The 20,930-nt window shown below is 44.1% G+C and overlaps 1 protein-coding gene across 2 annotated transcripts in view; it reads left to right on the top strand.

Moving 5' to 3' along the window:
• prkcsh (protein kinase C substrate 80K-H) overlaps positions 1-20,930 on the top strand; it is a 106,561-nt gene that overhangs the window by 64,385 nt on the left and 21,246 nt on the right. For both annotated transcript variants that reach the window (XM_059991896.1, XM_059991897.1), the window contains exons 11-12: positions 1,175-1,259; positions 13,998-14,067. In XM_059991896.1, coding sequence (XP_059847879.1) covers positions 1,175-1,259; positions 13,998-14,067 — 155 coding nt within the window. The remainder of the gene's footprint in view (positions 1-1,174; positions 1,260-13,997; positions 14,068-20,930) is intronic.

The raw sequence follows: 20,930 nt of genomic DNA, 5'->3' as shown, positions 1-20,930 counted from the left end.
AGGTGTTGTTCCTCCAACCTGAGTTTGGATTCATTTTAACAATAGAGGAGGCCATGGATAGACATATCAGAATGGGAATGGGATGTGGAATTAAAATATGTGGCCACTTGGAGATTCTGCTTTTTCTGGCGGACCGAGCGTAGGTGTTCAGCGAAACGATCTCCCCGTCTGCGTTGGGTCTCACCAATATATAAAAGGCCACACCGGGAGCACTGGAAACAGTATACCACACCAGCCGACTCACAGGTGAAGTGTCACCTCACCTGGAAGGACTGTCTGGGGTCCTGAATGGTGGTGAGGGAGGAAGTGTAAGGGCAGGTGTAGCACTTGTTCCGTTTACAAGGATAAGTGCCAGGAGGGAGATCGGTGGGAAGGGATGGGGGGGAGGGATGAGTGGACAAGGGAGTCGCGTAGGGAGCGATCCCTGCGAAAAGCAGAAAGTTGGGGGGAGGGAAAAATGTGTTTGGTAGTGGGATCCCGTTGGAGGTGGCAGAAGTTACAGAGGATTATATGTTGGACCTGGAGGCTGGTGGGATGGTAGATAAGGACAAGGGGAACCCTATCCCGAGTGGGGTGGCAGGTGGATGGGGTGAGGGCAGATGTGCGGGAAATGGGAGAGATGCATTTGAGAGCAGAGTTGATGGTGGACAAAGGGAAGCCCCTTTGTTTAAAAAAGGAGGACATCTCCTTCGGACGAAGGGAAGCCCAAGATGAAAAGCGACCAGTGCAGGATGAGAATGTCTGTGAGTTGTGCGTGGGTGGGGGAGCCAGCAAGGCATTCAGATGGGGGGTACATGTGTGCTGGGTGGCAGCAGGGTGTTAAGAAATCTAACAGCCTGGGGGAAGAAGCTGTTACCCCGCCTGACAGTTCTGGTTCTGCTGCGGTATCTTCTACCCAACACCGGGAGGTCAAAGAGATTGTTTGAAGTATGGGAGAGGTCTTTGACAATGCTGGAGCCACTGCATGTGCAGTGCTGCTGATTCAAGTCCTGAATGCGGAAATCTTTTCAGCAACTTATTTTCACCCAACAGTGTTTTGGATCCCTACTGCCAGTCAGTTTTTGGTATCGTTAGTCAGACACTGTTTCCTCGAGACCATGTCATGTATGCACTTATCTCATGTATAACAAAGAACTTTAAGCTGCCAGTCCAATAATGGTCCTTCTCTTTGTAGAATCGACAGAATTTATCAGAAAAGGAAGAAGAGGAGGAAGAGAAGATGCCAGCGTATGATGAAGAAACACAGGTTCTAATCGATGGTATGTTCCTTTTCATTGAAGCTAACTTTGAATTGATGTATTTTTTCTGTAGAGTTCCACTTCCACTTGGTTTCTTAGGTCTTTAACCATTCATGTCCCTTCATTGAAGTGTAGGAAAACCTCTCCATTTCAGCTATTCAATTGTCAGCGTTCAGACTTCACCCTTTCACATGAGGTCCTCATTAAAAACAGATTTTCTGTTTCTTTCTGCATCCTTGGGTGAATATGATATTGAATTAATTAAAGTGGACTATCTACCAGCAAACACAAGGAAATCCGCAGATGCTGGAAATTCAAACAATACACACAAAATGCTGGGAGAACACAGCAGGCCAGGCAGCATCTAGAGGGAGAAGTGCTGTTGACGTTTCGGGCCAAGACCCTTCGTCAGGACTAACCGAAAGGAAAGATAGTAAGAGATTTGAAAGTAGTGGGGGGAGGGGGAAATAAGAAATGATAGGAGAAGACCGGAGGGGGTGGGATGAAGCTAAGAGCTGGAAAAGTGAATGGCGAAAGTGATAGAGCTGGAGAAGGGAAAGGATCATGGGACGGGAGGCCTCAGGAGAAAGAAAGGCGGGGGGGAGCACCAGAAGGAGATGGAGAATAGGCAAACAACCAAATATGTCAGGGATGGGGGAGGAGGGGCATTAATGGAAGTTAGAGAAGTCAATGTTCATGCCACCAGGTTGGAGGCTACCTAGCCGGTATATAAGGTGTTGTTCCTCCAACCTGAGTTTGGATTCATTTTGACAATAGAGGAGGCCATGGATAGACATATCAGAATGGGAATGGGACGTGGAATTAAAATGTGTGGCCACTGGGAGATCCTGCTTTTTCTGGCAGACCGAGCGTAGGTGTTCAGCGAAACAGTCTCCCAGTCTGCGTCGGGTCTCACCAATATATAAAAGGCCACACCGGGAGCACTGGACGCAGTATACCACACCAGCTGACTCACGGGTGAAGTGTCGCCTCACCTGGAAGGACTGTCTGGGGCTCTGTATGGTGGTGAGGGAGGAAGTGTAAGGGCAGGTGTAGCACTTGTTCCGTTTACAAGGATAAGTGCCAGGAGGGAGATCGGTGGGAAGGGATGGGGGGGACGAGTGGACAAGGGAGTCGCATAGAGAGCGATCCCAGCGAAAAGCAGAAAGGGGGGGGAAGGGAAAAATGTGTTTGGTAGTGGGATCCCGTTGGAGGTGGCGGAAGTTACGGAGAATTATATGTTGGACCTGGAAGCTGGTGGGGTGGTAGGTAAGGACAAGGGGAACCCTATCTAGAGTGGGGTGGCGAGTGGATGGGGTGAGGGCAGATGTGCGGGAAATGAGAGAGATGCATTTGAGAGCAGAGTTGATGGTGGACAAAGGGAAGCCCCTTTGTTTAAAAAAGGAAGACATCTCCTTCGTCTTGGAATGAAAAGCCTCATCCTGAGAGCAGATGTGGCGGAGACAGAGGAATTGTGAGAAGGGGATAGCCTTTTTGCAGGAGACAGGGTGGGAAGAGGAATAGTCCAGGTAGCTGTGAGAGTCTGTAGGCTTATAGTAGATATCATAGATAGGCCCGTCTCCAGAGATGGAGACAGAAAGATCAAGAAAGGGGAGGGAGGTGTCGGAAATGGACCAGGTAAATTTGAGGGCAGGGTGAAAGTTGGAGGCAAAGTTAATGAAGTCGACGAACTCAGCACGCGTGCAAGAGGCAGTGCCAATGCAGTCATCGATGTAGCGAAGGAAAAGAGGGAGATGGATACCGGTATAGCCTGGAACATGGACTGTTCCACAAAGCCAACAAAAAGGCAGGCATAACTGGGACCCATACAGGTGCCCATGGCTACACCCTTGGTTTGGAGGAAGTGGGAGGAGCCAAAGGAGAAATTATTGAGAGTAAGAACTAATTCTGCTAGACGGAGGAGAGTGGTGGTAGAGGGGAATTGGTTAGGTCTGGAATCCAAAAAAAACCGAAGAGCTTCGAGACCATCTACTGAGATGGAGGTATATAGGGACTGGACGTCCATGGTGAAAATAAGACGGTGGGGGCCAGGGAACTTAAAATCATTGAAAAAATTCAAAGCATGAGAAGTGTCACGAAGATAGGGGGGATAAGACAGTGTCAAGGTATGCAGAAATGAGTTCAGTGAGGCAGGAGCAAGCTGAGACAATAGGTCTACCTGGACAGGCAGGTTTGTAGATCTTGGGTAGGAGGTAGAAACGGGAAGTGCGAGGTGTGGGAACTATGAGGTTGGTGGCAGTGGATGGGATATCCCCAGAGCTAATAAGGTTGGTGATGGTATAAGAGACAATGGCCTGGTGCTCCTTAGTGGGGTCATGATCAAGGGGTAAGTAAGAGGAGGTATCAGAGAGTTGTCGCTGTGCCTCGGCCAGGTAGAGGTCAGTACGCCAGACAACAGCAGCTCCCCCCTTATCAGCAGGTTTTATAGTGAGGTTGGGATTGGTGCGGAGGGAGCGGAGAGCAGAGTGTTCGGAAGGAGTGAGGTTGGAATTGGAACAGGGTGCAGTGAAGTCAAGACTGTTGATGTCCCGTCGGCAATTAGCAATAAAGAGATCCAGAGCAGGTAGAAGACCAGAGCAGGGTGTCCATGAAGAGGAGGAGGGTTGAAGACAGGAGAAGGGGTCATCAGTGGGTGTAGGAGAGTCCTTGTCAAAGAAGTAAGCTTGGAGATGGAGCTGGCAGAAGAAGAGTTCAGTGTCATGGCGTACGCGGAACTCAGAGGTGTGGGTGAACGGGGACAAAGGTGAGGCCCTTAATGAGGACAGAGCACTCTGCCTCAGAGATTTGAAGGTCGGACCAGCATAGGCTGAGATCTGGACCATAGTTGTCTTAGGTCTTCGCTATAATTATATAATTCCTTTGTGACCCTTCACGTTATTCTCTTATATCTTTCTGATTTGTAGTCTGTTTTAATTATCCATCATTTTCTCCCCATATCTTCCATTGTCTATGTTGGGGTGCCACAGTAGTGTAGTGGTTAGTGCATTGCTTTATGGTGCCAGTGATTGTGGGTCAATTCCCACCGCTGTCTGTAAGAAACTTGTACATTATTCCCTTATTTGGCCTCCCAAAACTCCTGCTGGGGAAGTTCCGTCAGGAGTATCAGACGTCTAGTGGATAATTTTTCAAATGTGGTCATGGTAGTCTGGTTGTTGAGTCACTGGAGGCATCACAGCTGAGTCCTTGCTGAACCCAGCCAGAATCCTAGCACGAGAAAGCAAAGGACCTTGTCTGACTTGTAGTCTTGTGTTCCTAACCATACTGGCACCCTCGGTTGTGGCACTGTGAATGCCAAGGTCAGTTCACCAAGCAGAGGTATCAGGTAATGCTTACATTCATCCTGCCTTTGAGACAGGTTTTTGACTGGAAAGTAAACAACTTGGCTTACACAAGATATGAAAACAGCTATTTTTTTAAAGTTCCCCTTTGGGTAGGAACAGTCACAACAGCGATTAGACAAGAACTGACAATTCAGCAAATATTAAGTGTCATTTGCCATTGGGGCTTGTCCCTGCAATTACTGAAACAAAACATGAGGTCAGGATCGCCTTTGGGGGCTGCACGCCTTCTGCATATTTTAGTTGTACCTGTAATAAATAGACATACTTTGAAGGAGTGAGCAGGTGCCTCATTACCTTATTTACAACCATCCTGCTCTTTATAATTTACAGGTGTGTCGCTGTTTTATTCATATGGGTGTCTGATGCTTGTTTATATGATACAAGTGCAAAATGAAACCAGGGTTTTTGCAGGTTGAGGCACGTTTGTTCAGGTATTCTAGGTTCAGGTTTCATTCTGACTAAACTGCACTTAAAGCAAGGTAGATTTAGATTAATGGGGCACCCATTGTCTCCGGGTTAGTTCTGTCTCATTCCCTGACACATGCAGAATTTGGCATGCAGACAGAGATGATTGCGTCTCTATTGTTCGTTGATTCTCTATGCGAGAAGCAGAGCCAAGTGGTATTTGCATTGGAGATGCATTATTTACAAAGCCAATATGCCCAAGTGAAATTGGAGCTCAAGTTAAATGAGTCAAAATAGAACATGATTGCTGGAAGTCCAAAATAAGCACGTAGCCAGAAATACACAGGAGAGTACTGAAGTCAATCAGATTACCTCTTTTCTCTTGCAGATATTGATTAACACTGAACATATCCTGTTTTTGGTTTAAGCACCATTTATGACAGCTACGTGCTATCTAATATTCCTTTCTTGACTACACCATAACTAGGTATAACATTCAGCTGATGTAATTCCCATTGAACGAGACAGAATCGAAGGTGTGAGAATGCAAACATCTCTTTCTGTGCTGTACTGCATTTTTGATTCCAAATCAAGTGTATGAACTGTATGCTCAAAGTGCATTTTCTAATCATTTACATGAATGGATTTATTCCATGGTCTACTGTCCTTTCCTCTTAGATTCTATCTTCAGGCCTTTGTCACATCCATATATCACCTCCCAGCTTCTTGCATCATTCCCACTCTCCCTCTTCTCCCATCTACCTTTCACTCCCCTTCTCACCTGGATTTTGAGACATAGGTGCATAATTCGACCATTTGGCCTATTGAGGCTGATTTATTATCTTTCTCAATCCCATGCTCATGCCTTCTCCCCATAACCTTTGGCTCCCATACTCATCAAGAACCTACCAACGTCTGCTTTAAATACACCCAATGACTTGGCCTCCACAGCCATCTGACAACTATTCCACAGATTCACCAGTCTTTGGCTGAAACTTTCCTCCTCATCTCCATTCTAAGGGGACATCTTTGAATTCTGAGGCTGAGAGATCCTTGACTCTCCCATAATTGGATACATGCCCTCCATGTCCAATCTATCTAGACATTGCAATATTTGATAGGTTCCAATGCGATTCCATCCTAATTTTTCTAAACTCCAGTGAGTACAGGCTCGTAACCATCAAATGCTCCTCATATGTTAACTCTTTCATTCCCAGAATCATTTTCATGAACCTCCTCTGAACCCTCTCTGATGCCATCACGTCCTTTCTTAGATAAGGGGCCCAAAACTGTTCCCAGTATTCAAAGTGCAGTCTGACCAATGCCTTATGAAGCATCAGCATCTCATCCTTGCTTTTATATTCTAGTGCTCTTGAAATGAATGCTAACATTGCTTTTGATTTCCTTACCACTGACTCAACCTGCAAGTTAACCATTAGGGAATCTTACATGAGGACTCCCATTCCCCTGCACCTCTGAGTTCTGAATTTTTTTCCCAGATCTAGAAAATAGTGTTTGCCTTTATTCCTTTTGCTGAAGTAGATGACCATATACTCTCCTATAGTATATTCATCTGCTATTTATTTGCCCATTCTCCCAATCTAAGTCCTTCTGCAGACCTCAACAGGACCTGTTCCTCCACCATTCTTCAAATTGTCTGACAAAGTTTGTGGTCCACTCTCCTATCAAATTCCATCTTCTACAGCCCTTTGTCACCTCCGAGCTTCTTGTATCATTTTCACTTTCTCCTTTCCCCCACCTGCTTGTCATCCCCCTCACCTGGATCCATCTATCACCTTCCACCTCACCTTTTTATACTGGCTATCTTCCCTCTTTCTTTCCCGTCCTGATGAAAGTCTCAATTTGAAGTGTTGACTGTCCGTTTCCCTCTGCTGCCTGACCTGCTAAGTTCCTCCAGTTTTTTAATATGTTGTTCTGAATTCCCATAGTCTAGTACATCTTCAATCTGTAGTGCAGTTTGGTATTGATTAATTAACTCTAACTATGATCTGTAGTTGATCAACCTTACCAGTTTGGTGTCAGGTGTTTTGGTCATTGTTTGAACCAAGGCTTATGATTAATCATGATAATGATCTTTGGGCAGCTACTTGCTGAGATGAATAGTGTTTTATAAAAATATTTAATAAGTGCACGAAAATTATATATTTATAAAAATTAGGTACATTAATAACATTTAAAAGTTATTTGGACATGTACATGACAGGAAAGGTTTAGAGCGATATGAGCCAAGCGCATGGATAGGAACTGGCATGGACCAGTTGGGCATACATTCTGTGTTTTAGGTCCAGCGATGTGGGCGGGTGACAAAGGATATTTGGAGTCTAGAGCTCTGCCCCCCTCTCATAGGGTAGCAATGTGGACATGGGACAAAGGACATCTAGTGTCCAGGCCGTAAAGCCAGTGTACCCCCCTGGGTCGCCTCAGGCTCGCTCAGCTCGTTCTCGTCTAGGGGGAGCAGCTTTCAGCCCCGCCAAACTGGGTAATCAGCTGGTGTGGATGCTGTGTGATGTCCCCGCCTCACCCAAAACCAGACAGTACACCATATGCGATTAAATGAGTACAATTTATAAAGGTTACTATAACTAAGTGATTAATAACGATACAGTATATATGAAGAGAAAATTAAAGAAAAGGCGCCAAACTTATCAAAGTCCAAACCACTTCGTGCACAGCCGTTGGAGCTCAATTTCTGAAGTCTTCTGGCCACCATTCGATCCCCTCCGAACTCCTCGACTCGCAGCTCAGGACCCTCCGAACTCCTCGGACTCTCCAAACAGCTCAGGACCCTCCGAGTGGTCAACCAAGCACATCTAGCTTCATCCCCCCCCCCCCCCCCCCCGGAGAATCTCCCGGCCTCGGACCCCCCTTTGGGGTCCGATCCTCGCCCAGCTTAGAGCATTGCGTCCTCTCTCACGACCCCCTCGCGCCGATCTGCCTAAAAGCCCGTCAACAAAAGCTTACAGACTCAGAAGAAAGAACATTAATCCCCATTTGGTTTACAAAGGAATACCATTCTCGTTATCAGTAAATTAGCATTCCTGCTAGTTAACAAAAAGAAGAAACCCTCTAGTGTCCAGGCCGTAAAGCCAGTAATGTGGATGGGTTATGAAGAACATGTAAGGAAGGTGTGCTGTCTCAGGTCAGTGGGTTTCGGATTGGATATCCATGTTAGCAAGAGGTACAAGGACTAATCAATCGGTGAGAATGGAATTTGAGCCTGGAGTTCAGAATTCTGTCATCAGCTAGTCTTGGGGCTGATACTGAAGATCGAAGCCCGGAAGTTGATCAGAAGTTGAAGCTTGAAGGCCTAAGAGTGGAGGCCCAGAGACCAGTCCTGGAGTTCCGTGATTCCATTTAATATCAGAGAAAGTATAGAATATACAACCTGAAATTCTCACTCTCTGCCGACATCCTCGAAACAGAAAATAAACCCAAAGAATGAAGGACAGTTTTAAGAAAACTCCCCTCCCATGCACAAGCAGTATCAACCCTCCCTTCACTTACTCTGATATAAAGCCATCAGCATTCCCACCATCCACCATGCAAGCAACACCAAAACCCTCAAAGAGAGAACATGGTCTATGGTACATCAAAAACTAACTGTTCACTTCCTCAACATTTTGACATCCCACAGGTTACCTCTCTTGCTAAGAAGGGAGAGACAGGTATTGCTCTCTCCACAGTGAGAAAGGAGACGAACAGCCACTGTTTCGATGGTTGCAGTCAGTCTGTAACGTTGCTTTTTATTTCAAGCTCCCCTACTTGAGAATTGGCAGCAAACTCACTCATCATTGAGAAAAGGAGTGATCGATCACTTGAGTACAGAGGCCTTTTACAGCCACTCTTGCTGTCTTCAATATTCCGTTCCTGCTACGCTTCAGTTTACATTGCTGGCAAGAATTTGTGTCCACAGGGCCATGCAAGGCTGCACTCTAAAGCAACCTGAATTCAGACCAAACCTGGACATAAGGAAAATGTGGCCAATCAGTGAGCTCCAAGAATGGGAACATGCCTCCTTGTAGAACTGCAGTTTGAGTGCCGTCGTAGATCAAAGACCCAACAGGGTTCCAGTTACCCTGAAAAGGAAAATAGAGACATTAGAAGAGGGAGAACCCTCCTGAAGGGACCTGATGAAGGGTCTCAGCCCAAAATGTTGACTGTTTACTCTTTTCCATAGATGCTACCTGGCCTGCTGTGTTCCTCCAGTATTTTGTGTGTGTTGCTTGGATTTCCAGCATCTGTTGTTTGTGAAGAGGAAGAATTTAACTGTTTTGCTGATGGGCTGGGAGAAATCGCCTACCAGTGCCGGCATGTTGGAGGACAGTCTGTGTGGGTGGGAGGGAGGAAAGGGGCTTGTTTTCTGTTTTGTTCTGAAGAACATTGTGGACATTTTTATGTTGGGGCTGGAATGTGTGGCAACACTTGCAGGCTGCCCTCGGCACATCCTTGGATGTGTTGGTTGTATAAATATGAATATGCAGTAACCTTAACTGACAAGGAATACTGTACTACAGATGTGATCCCTTAATTGATGTAAATTTCTAGTCACATTTTGTCATGAACATTCGTCCAGTATCATTGCTTCCAACCTGAGGATAGAGACTGATACAAAAGCTACAGCAAACTGTCAGGTCAGCAGATGCAGTTATTGGCTGCAGTCTGCCATCACTGCAGTACTTTCATGTGTCTAGGACAAAGATGGCAGGAAAAATCATTGTGGACCCTACCCATCCTGCAAAGTACCTTTTTCAAAAACTCCCTTCTGGAAAGTGGTCTACCAAAAAATGGTATAATGCTAAACACAAATTTCTGCAGATGCTGAAAATCCAGAATAGCAAACATAAGTTACTGGAGAAACTTATCTAAGGTCTGGCTATCCTAAAGGAGGGTCTCTGCCTGACATGTCAGTTGTTTATTCCTCTCCATAGATGCTACTGGTGTTAATTTATGCATATTTTATTCCATATCTTATTTTATGTGCTTTTTTTTATATAATTGTATTTTTTTTGTTGCCTGTCACACCCTGGCCAACACACCACAGCAAATTGCAAACACATGGAAATATATATGGTGAATAAAGTTTATCATTGAAATGCTTTTGGCTTTCCTTTAATTTGGGCTCTCTGCTGAGTAAGTTCTTGTTCTGATAGTTGAGGACGAGGAGAGGCCACTACAGACTTAACTGCACTATTTCTGCAGAGCTGCTGCCGCAGCAGAAATCTGCTGCCATTGCTAGTTTTCTCCCCGCTTCCTTGCTGTATCCTTTTTATCTTTCGTTTTTAAACAGATCAAAGGACAGGTCAGAGCTGAGCCAGCAACTTTCTGCCAGTGCTTATCCTTCCGCCAGGGGTGTTTTCAGGCTTCTGTCTATGAAAGTGTCTTGGATTGGTGAAGCTGCCCACCGGATGTCAAGTCATTAGACAAAGCAAAGAGAATTTTTTTTTGCTTTAAAGTTCAAGGCATGAAACAACAAAATAAGAAAAAATGCTTGTCTGAAACTTTCTGATCCCAGTGCACAGAACAGTGTCTGAATTTTTCTTTCTGCTTTAGTTATTTGCTCTGTAAATGCATTTGGATTTTATTACATCCAGTAATATAAAATTATTCAGCTGCCATTTTCAACTATTTTATTTGAACAATGGAGAAATAGAATCAGTTGAAGTGTAAGGCATTTCTGTACTCATAGGTTGCTTTTGGGAAATACTGGACATTTTGCTGAACCTGGTTATTCTAAAAAAAACACCAACTTGGAAATATTGCCAGGCATCATGAAAGCTTAGAGTCGTTGAACAATACAACACGGTTACAGGCCTTGCAGTCCAATGATTCCATGCCAACCAGTTGTTCAAACTTGCTGCGTCTCACCCACATCTTTCCAAGTACCTATCCAACCACTTCTTGAAGTAGTACAAATGGACCACTTTCTGGTAGCTTGTTCCATGTGCTCACCAACCTTGGCATGAAACTCTAGATCTGTGCCCCCTTATGGGGAAGAAAATCTAGTGTTCCTCAACAGTAAGAAGATGGGATAGAAAAGATTAGTTAGTTAGTAAGCTGCAGACATGCTAAATTGACACTGGAAGCGCTGTGACACCTGTCGGCTGCCCCCAGAACAATCCTCACTGATTTGATTTGATGCAAACAACTCTTTTCACTGCATGCTTTGATGTATATGTGACAAATAAAGCTAATCTTATCTTCTTTTGATTGGCTCAACCATTCAGCTCTGAATGATCTTGTTTAGCTGAGGTTGGACTAACCCAAGGTTGCCTCTTACTTATTGTGCACATCTTAAATTAACTACATCTTAATTGCATCTTTATGAAAAAGGATACATCTGGTCATCAGCTTCCCTCAGCAACATTGGCAAATTAGTTTGGTGGGGTCCGGGTTAATTCTCTTAAGACCCTTGACAACTGTCAGTGCTGAGCCTGCCTCCTCCACAGATTTCCCCCTTGTGTGCCTGCACGCAATTTTATTGAAAGCGGAGCCACATATTGAGGATTATAATTGAACAGTCTAATTGTTAATCACAGGGGACTGCAGGATATTCAGTCATTCAGGTGTCAGAGTGAAATTGTCATAGCTTGTGACCTGTTTTTTTTGCCCCCTGAAATTCTGACCCTGTTGTTGATCCTGGGTAAGGCCATCAGTTTGGCATTTCACTCGTCAGCAGCCTGGCACGTAACTGCTCTGGGGCACAACATGTTTGATAAAACCTCTTTTAATTAAATCTGCTCCTGTTCTTCATCAGCACAACATTTTATTTAATTTTATAAATCATTTTGTAAACTTGTACTATTTTTAGATGGGGGCAAAATAGATTGCTGTGTACTACTTATAAAATGAAACTTTGCATAGTGAGCAGGTTTTAAAAAATTGATCATTATGAAATATAGAGAGGTTGTAATCCCAGGAGGGAAGGTGATGTTTGTGTAAGTGGTTATGTCAGTTTACATAAAGCTGATGTCACTCTCTCTGAGGATGGCAGGTGTGGGTTCCTGCTGGGAGGATAAGGCTCCATTTTCCAACTTAAACTGTCGGCTCTGTGCTCAAGGCTGCAGGCTCTGTGGCGCCATGGCCTGCCAGAGCTGAGCTTCTGTACGCTCTCGTAGGACCATTTGAGAGAGCTTCGATTTTTATTTTTTAACCTACTGTGTACTTCCTTTCTGGAGCATTTCCAGTTCTATCAATCTCTTTGAAGGTCTTCAATTCCCTGGAGCTTAGGAGAATGCAGGGAAACCTTTGAGATATACAGAATTATGAGGGGCATAGATAGGGTAAATACATGAAGGCTTTTCCCTCTGTTTGGGCAAGACTAGAACTAGAAGTCATTGGTTTAGGGTAAGCATGAAATATTTAATGGGAACATGAGGGGGAACTTGATGCTGCCCAACTCTCATAAATCAGTATTGAATATGGGAGTTGGGATTGGTGAGTTCAAATTTGGAATATTGTGTGCAATTGTGGTCACCCATCCACAAGATTGCAAGATCTTGTCGGCATTTGTGGACTTGAGTTATAGGGAAAGGCTGAGCATAGCCTTATTCCCTAGAGCATAGGAGAATGAGGGGCATCTTAGAGGGGTATACACAGTTATGAGAGCTGTAGATAGGATAAGTACATGTCAGCAATCATCGTTCAATTCTGCCATTGTAAGAAGCCTCTACGTTCTCCCTGTGACTCTGTGCATTTCTTCCAGGTGCTTCAGTTTCCTCCCACATTCCAAAGAGACTTGGCTTAGTAGGTTAATTGGTCACATGAGTGTAGATGGGCCAAAAGGGCCTTTTTACTGTGCTGTATCTCTTAACTAAACGAAATTATCGATGTCCTCAGATTCTAAGGAATGCTTAGCTGAGAACTCACTATTTTCCTTGTGCTATGCAGTATGCAAGTACATAAGCAACTGGAGAGCATTGTCATACCAATATTCTGTGTCAGCACATAGCACTTCATGTAACTGTGTTATAATTTATATAAAGTACTTTGAGGCATTTCAATGTGCCATCTGTCCTATTAATGTTATCATTACAATCATTCTTGTGAAGAAATTAAATGGTATTCATCAGTTCAAAGTTTGCTCTTTATATTTATTTGTTACTAAGGTGCTGACATTGCTGGCAATATCTGCAATTATTATTCATTCCAGCTTCCCTGTAGACAAAGAAGGGAGGTTAGAGTCAACTGCATTAGTGAGCATGGACCCACAAGAAACCCAGATTGGGTAGTCAGTCCATTTGCCTCTGAACTGAAACAGATGAATTTTTACAGGTGTAGTTTCATACTTTACTGCATCCTCTTTTAATTCTGGAAAGGAAGGAAGACTGCTTCTTCCCTCTTCCTTTCTGTTTCTGAAGGGCCTCGGCCGAAAACGTCAACTGTTTATTCCTCTGTGTAGATGCTGCCTGACCTGAGTTCCTCCAATATTTTGGGTGTGTTACTCTGAATTTCCAACATCTGTAGAATCCCTTTTGTTTATTATCCTTTTATTTAATTACTGAACTTCATTTCTCAAGATGCCTTATTGGGATTCAGGGTTCTGCTGGGGTAAGGAATCTAAACTCTAGCTGCTAGTTCCATTTTATTTATTTTCTTCAGAGTTGCAGGATGCTAACAGGCTCTTCTGGCTCAGAGAGCCCGTGCCATCCAATTACATCCATGTGTCCAATTAACCTACTAAACCGTACGTCTTTGAATATGGGAAGAAACCAGAGCACCCGGAGGAAACCCATGCAGTCAAGGGAAGAGCATACAAACTCCTTACACATAGTAGCAGGAATTGAATCCAAGTTGCTGGCACCATAATAGTGTCACACCAACCTCTACACTGCGGTGTCACTTTGTAACTCTTCGCTCTTCTCTTAACTGGTATCTCTTCTGTTACTTAATTATCCTGGTTGAGGTTGAATTGTCATGCTCAATGCTGGATCAAAAACTGCAGACATTGCATCTATATGTCATTTTCTTTCAGTTGCAGAAAAAGCCCGAAATGAATTCTCTGAAGCAGAGAAATCGTTGAAGGAGGTGGAGAGTTCAATTGGGTAATGTATCTCTCTTATCTGTTGATATTTAAGATAAAGTGACCAATGCTCCTTTTGTCTTGTGGTCTAAAAAGAAAGTCTTTTCCCCAGGGTAGGGCAGTCCAAAACCAGACTGACATGCATAGTAGGCACTTTATTAGTCGCCACCTATTCCACTTAAATCTCACATTCACTTTAAGGTTTGATGGGTTGTGCATTTCTCTTCTGCACATCACTGTGGTAATGCGTGGTTATGAGTTACTTTCGCCTGGTCATTCTCCTCTGACCCCTCTCATTAATAAGGCATTTTCACATCGTTCTCTGTAACCTCTAGAGACTGTTGTGTGAGAAAATCTAAGATCAGTTTCTAGATGCTGAAGCCATCCTGTCTGGCAGCAACAATCATTCCATGGTTAATGTCACTTAGATTACATTTCTTCCCCATTCTGATGTCTAGTCTGAACAACAAGTGAACCGATTGACCATGTCTGCATGTTTTCATGCTTTGAGTTACTGCTATGTGATTGATTAGATATTTGCATTAATGAGCGAATGCACAGGAGTACTTAATAAAGTGATCACTGAGTGTGCATGTAAGGGTGTGAGAGCAAAGATTTAAAAGGGACTTGAAGGACAGCTATCACACAGAGGGTGGTGGGTATATGAAATGAGCTAGTAGAAAAAGTAATAGAGGCAGGAATGATTCAAATTTTAAAAGATATTTGGACAGGCACATGCATCGGGAAGGTAACCCATGGACCACTCAGTTAATGGGAGGGGTCCATGACATGATAAAGACTGGGAGCCCCTGGTTTAGAAGGTGTGGCCCAAACACAGGCAAATGAGACTAGTTCAAGTAGGCATGCACTTTGTGTACTGACACTCCTGCACCCTGCGTCACTTAATGCAGAGAGTCATAGAAAAGTACAGCACAGACCCTTTAGTCCATGTAGTCCCATCAAGCTGCACTGGGACCACAAATCTCCATATCCCTACCATCCATGTACCTAATCGAACTTCTCTTAAATGTTGAAATCAAACTCGCATGTACCACTTGTGCTGGCAGCTTGTTGCACACTCGCAGCTTTCTGACTGAAGAAGTTTCCCCTCACGTTCCCCCTAAACTGATCATCTTTGACCCATGACCTCTAGTTGTAGTCCCATACAACCTCAGTGGAAAATGCCTGCTTACGTTTACTTTACCTATACCACTTCTAATTTTGTATACCTCTATCAAATCTTCCGTCAATCTTCTACATTCCAAGGCATAAAGACCATCACACCATAAGATGTAGGAGCAGAATTAGGCCTTTTGGCCCATCGTCTCAGCCCCACTCTCCTGTCTTCTCCCTGTATCCCTTTGTGTCCTGACCATTCAAGAATCTATCAACCTCTGCCTTAAATATACATAAAGACTTGGCCACCATAACTGCCTGTGACAATTCCACAAATTTACCACTGGCTAAGAAATTCCTTCTCATCTTTGTTCTAAAAGGACATCTCTCCCCCCCCCCCGCCATTCTGAATCTGTGTCCTCTGGTCTAAGACTCTCCCACCATAGGAAACATCACTCTATCAAGGCCGATCACCATTTGATAGGAGGACACTTCTCATTCTTCTGAATTCTAGTAAATACAGGCCATCAAATGCATGCCATCATAAGGCATGCCATTCGATCCTGGAATCATTTTTGTGACCTCCTTTGAGCCATCTCCAGTTTCAGCACATCCTTTCTAAGACAAAGCAGCCAAAGTTGCTCACAAACTCAGTTCACAATTGAGTCCTCACTAGTGCTCTATAAAGCCTCAGCATTACATCCTTGCTTTTCTTTTCTAGTCCTCTTGAAATGAATGTTAACATTGCATTTGCCTTCCTCACTATAGACTCAACCTGTAAATTAGCCTTTAAAGAATCCTGCACAAGGACTCCTGTATTTTCTCTCCATTTAGAAAATAGTTAACCCTTTTATTTTTTTCTACTGAAGTGCATGGCCATACACTTCCTGACACTGCCATTTCTTTGCCTGTTCTCCTAATCTGTCTGTCCTTCTGTAGCCTCTCTACTTCCTCAAAACTACCTGTCCCAACATCTACCTTCATATCATCTACAAAGTTTACAACAAATCCATCAATTCCATCAACCAAATCATTAACATAAAACGTAAAAGAATCGGTCCCAACACAGACCTCTGTGGAACACCACTAATCACCGGCAGCCAACAGAAAAGGCTCCCTTTATTCCCACTCTTAGCCTCCTGCCAATCAACCACTGCCTCATGCCTGATCATGGGACAGGAGGCCTCTGGAGAAATGAAGGGGGAAGGGAGAACCAGAGGGAGATGGAGAACAGGCAGAGTGATGGGCAGAGAGAAAACAAAAAGGGGAGGGGGGGAAAATAAATAAATCAGGGATGGCTCCATCTCCCTCTGGGGCTCCCTTCCCCTTTCTTTCTCCCGAGGCCTGTCCCATGATCCTTTCCCTTCTCTAGCTCTGTATCCCTTTTGCCAATCACCTTTCCAGCTCTTGGCTTCATCCCACCCCCTCTGGTCTTCTCCAATCATTCTGCATTTCCCCCTCCCCCTCCTACTTTCAAATCTCTTACTACCTTTCCTTTCAGTTAGTCCTGATGAAGGGTCTTGGCCCGAAACGTCGACAGCGCTTCTCCATATAGATGCTGCCTGGCCTGCTGTGTTCCACCAGCATTTTGTGTGTTGCTTGAATTTCCAGCATCTGCAGATTTCCTTGTGTTTGCCTATAGTTTCCCAGTTGATTTTTCAGGCCTTTCTTAAACAGTAGAACAATATTAGCTATTCTCCAATTCTTCAGTACCTCCCCTATCGCTAAGAATAATTTAAATAGCTCAGCTGGGGATCCTGCAGTTTCTGCACTGCACATACAATCAGTCTGTGAGCTAATCTTTGTAGTTATGTTGATTGGGATTTCTTCTTGGTGTGTTCTTTATGCTCGTTGGGTTTTTATGCTGCATTGGATCTGGAGTAACAATCATTTTGTTCTGCTTCACACTTGTGTACTGATGAATGACAATAAACGATCTTGAATGTTGCTAGTCATGGACAAGTTGGGCTGAGGGGCTCTGCATGCATGCTGTGTAACTCTGACTCTGAGAAAGCTGAGAAAATCACTGACCTGTTGCCCCAGAGCATGGGGATTTTCATATATTCCCACTGAAGTTAAGAAATAACAAGAGGAAGATCTAATCTTTGCAGATGGGGGGGCGGCATAGGAAAAGGTTTATTTAGCGATATTGTGTGGGGTAGGCGCTTCTTCCCCCTCAAGCCACACTGCTCCAACAGCCCCCCCCAACAAACTTAACCTAATCACAGAGCCATTTACAATAACCAGTTAATCTACCTGATATGTCTTTGGACTGTGGGAGTAAACCGGAGGACTCAAAAAACCCAGAGAGAACATATACAGGCTCCTTACAGAATAGTGCTGGACTTGAACTCTGAGCTCCAAAACACCACATGCTGAGGTGTCACCAAGGTTCTCTGTGCTGGAAGTGCTAAGACTTTGATCACACTGCCCCATTACCGACTGAGTGCACATAATTAACATGGGAGATGTTTTTTTTCCATCCTGGTCTATCACTGAAGACCTTAGTGCCAGAAATATGCTATGTTGGGTTCAGTAACTGTAAACATAAAGTGTATCAAAACATAGAGATATGTGCTTTTTGCATTAAATCAAGTCAGCAAGGATTGTGCTGAGCAAGTGTCGGCATGCTCCTAACACCAGTGTAGTATGCCCACAACTCACCAACACTAATCAGTTAACACTGGCTCACTGGTAGAATCAGTCTACTGTTCCAGACACAGTGACTTCTTCAGGCCAACAAGCTGTGATTAGCTTTATTAAACAATAGTTTTACTTGTCACATGTACATCCAAACATACAGTGAAATGTTTTGTCTGTGTCCAAATCAGCAAGAATTATACTGGGCTAATAGCACCAGCATGTCATTCCGACAATACACTAATCCTAATCATGCGTCTTTGGAATGTGGGAAGAAACTGGAGCACCCAGAGGAAATTGCGTGGTCACGGGGAGAGTTTACAAACTCCTTACAGGCCGCAGTGGGAATCGAACCCTAATCTCACAGCTGGTGCTATAAAGCATTGCACTAACTGCTATGCCACTGTGTCAAGTATTAGGATAAAATGGTCTTGCATTAAAATGTGGCTCAGAGTGACTGTCTAGAAACACAGCATCTTTCCACTTCATGTAAAGGAAGTAGAATTACTTTGCTTTGAATGACCTTACTGTGTTTGGATGTTTGAAGGGATGTGTTTTAGATGATGGGATCCATTCGTGGGCTAGCACTCCTTTAACTCTTTGGTTCTCCTTCCTCATCTGAACAGAATCTCTGAAGGGAGTTTCCATTTGGATGTGCATATAATCAGAAATTGCTGCCCTTGGCTTCAGGAAGGAATTTGTTAAGACAAAATGTTGCTGTTATTTCTGAAGTGATAGAACTTAGCTCAATAAAATCTGCTCCCAAGGATCTAGCAATCTCTGCCCTTTGGCATTTACTGTCAGACTTTTGATTTAGAGGATATTTGGTATTTGGTAACAGTGAGGCAATCAATCACCTCCCAGCTTCTAACTTCATCTTCCCTCTTGACCCTTCTCTTCTCCTCACCTGCCAATCACCTGGTGACCCTCCTGCTGCTCTTTCTCGCATGGTCCACTTTCCAGCCTCTTACCTGATTCCTCTCATCCACCCACCTTGTCTCACCTATCTCCTGTCAGCTTGTATCCCTTCTTCCAACTTCATCCCCTGAGTTTTCAATCTTGATGAGAGATCTTGGCCCAAAATGTCAGTGGTTTATTCCTCTGACCTGCTGAGTTCCTCCATCATTTTGCATGTGTTGACCAGGCCATCAAAGTGGTTGAGCCCTCATTCGCATGCAGAGGGAATTTCTCTTCAACATGGCAACACTTACAGGTTGCCTCCAACACATCCTAGGAGTGTGTTGGTCATTAATACTGTATGTTTTGATGTTCATGTGACAAATAAGCTCATGTAATGTTTAGATTTGATTCTGGCTGTTAGCAAACATTTCCTCTATCTGTGTATCATTTAGTGAGGTGAATTTACCACCTGCCATTGCAGGGCTAACACTAATGTCATGACACCAGCTCAGTTAGAATCCCAAGAAGTTTGTTCTGCACTTGACATAGCTGTCATCGAATATGGAATGCTACAGCACGGTATAGACGCTTTGATCCACAATGTTGTGCTGACCTTTTAACCTACTATGAGATCTATTTAACTGTTCCCTCCCACATAGCCTTCCATTACCTATGCGTATCTAGGCTGGCTGGTGGCACAGTGACATCAGTGCTGGACTCCAGAGCGAATGTTCCAAGTTCGAATCCAGTTGGGCCGCTCCCAGACACACTTTCCATCCGTGCTGGGTTGAGTGGCGAGCTCGCCACTTGTCATGTGGAGTGGTGTATGTGCTGCTGACTGCATCAGTAGTGCTGAGGTTGAGAAGGTTAAGACCTTCTTCGTTCCGAGAAGTGGACATCACCAGTAGTCTGACCTGGTCCAACCATGTCAACGTCAAGGTTGAGTAAACTCTCTAGCACCTCTACTTCCTTAGGACATTCTCTGTCCTCCAATCTTCAACTGGGCAGATCCTGATGAAGGGTCATGGCCCAAATGAATGGAGATGGAAATGCTGCTTGACTTGCTGAGTTCCTCCAGCATTCTGTGTGTTCCTCAATGTCCGATTGTTCCTTTCCTCCTGTGTCAATGTTTCTGAAGTTTGCATCTCTGTAATATCCAAACCTGGAGAGTTTGCTCACAAAACTTGGCTAAAATCATACACTTACTCCCTTGTTTCTATACTGACCTAAATTTTATCTCCAGTCCCAGGGGTGGCTTGAACTCTCATTTTTCTGACTTGGAGAGGGTCACCATCTGAGTTGCTGCTAATGTTAAGTAGAGGAAGACTAGATAACAGCGCAGTGCATTTATTTTTGGCATAAATTTGTCAACATTTAATTTTCCCTTTTTCTCCAAGTAAAATTTTCTTAAAAATAAGTTTCCTTTCTATGCTGAAGGCAGTGATGACTTCTGAGGTGCAGCTGCACATGTGTCATCAGTTTTGACTGTTCCCCGTGCTCCAGGTTGGGTTGCAAGTGTTGACAGGCTGTTTCATTGCATGATGCTTCGCAGCCTGAAGCTTTCTTGTCCCTCGTGCCTGCTGGAGAGTAACCAGTCATGAGGACAGCTGCACTTTTATTTTATTGTGTTGAGGGGATGCTAGGGGCTTGTCACGTCCTTGAATCAACTGAAGCTAAATGTCCTGCCTTTATTGTGCCCCAAACTAGACCAATCCAGATGGACAATTAAAGTAATTCAACCTAGATTCTTAGATTAGCTCAAAGTGTGGCAAATCCAATGTGAAATGCACTCAGTATATAGTAATATGCAGAAGTCTCAGCCACAAATATAAAACTAGTGTACCTAACACTTTTGCAGAGTACTGTAGTAATTTTATGTACTATTCTGTACTTAACTACTGCCACAGAATACAACAAATTTCATGATATATGCGAGTCATAAACCTGATTCTGATATGGGTCTCTATTGTGGACTGAGAGTGGGAAAGGGGCAGGGAGAGGGGAATCATGGTTGGGAAAAGTGGAAGGGAGAGGGGAGGGAGCAGGAAGCACCAGAGAGACATTCTGTACTGATCAATAAACCAGTTGTTTGGAATAAAATGAGCTGGCCTGGTGTGTCAGGGCTGGATGTGCCTGTACCTGCACCACCCCTGCCCCGGAACTCCTCCTACCACCTGTCCCTCCATTCCTTTAATGGAGCCCCACGCTTGCCAATTCCAACATGCTTTG

The sequence above is a fragment of the Hypanus sabinus genome, chromosome 16 (genome assembly GCF_030144855.1).
Source record: "Hypanus sabinus isolate sHypSab1 chromosome 16, sHypSab1.hap1, whole genome shotgun sequence".
NCBI classification, from domain to species: domain Eukaryota; kingdom Metazoa; phylum Chordata; class Chondrichthyes; order Myliobatiformes; family Dasyatidae; genus Hypanus; species Hypanus sabinus.
This window is presented reverse-complemented; position numbering and strand designations above follow the sequence as displayed.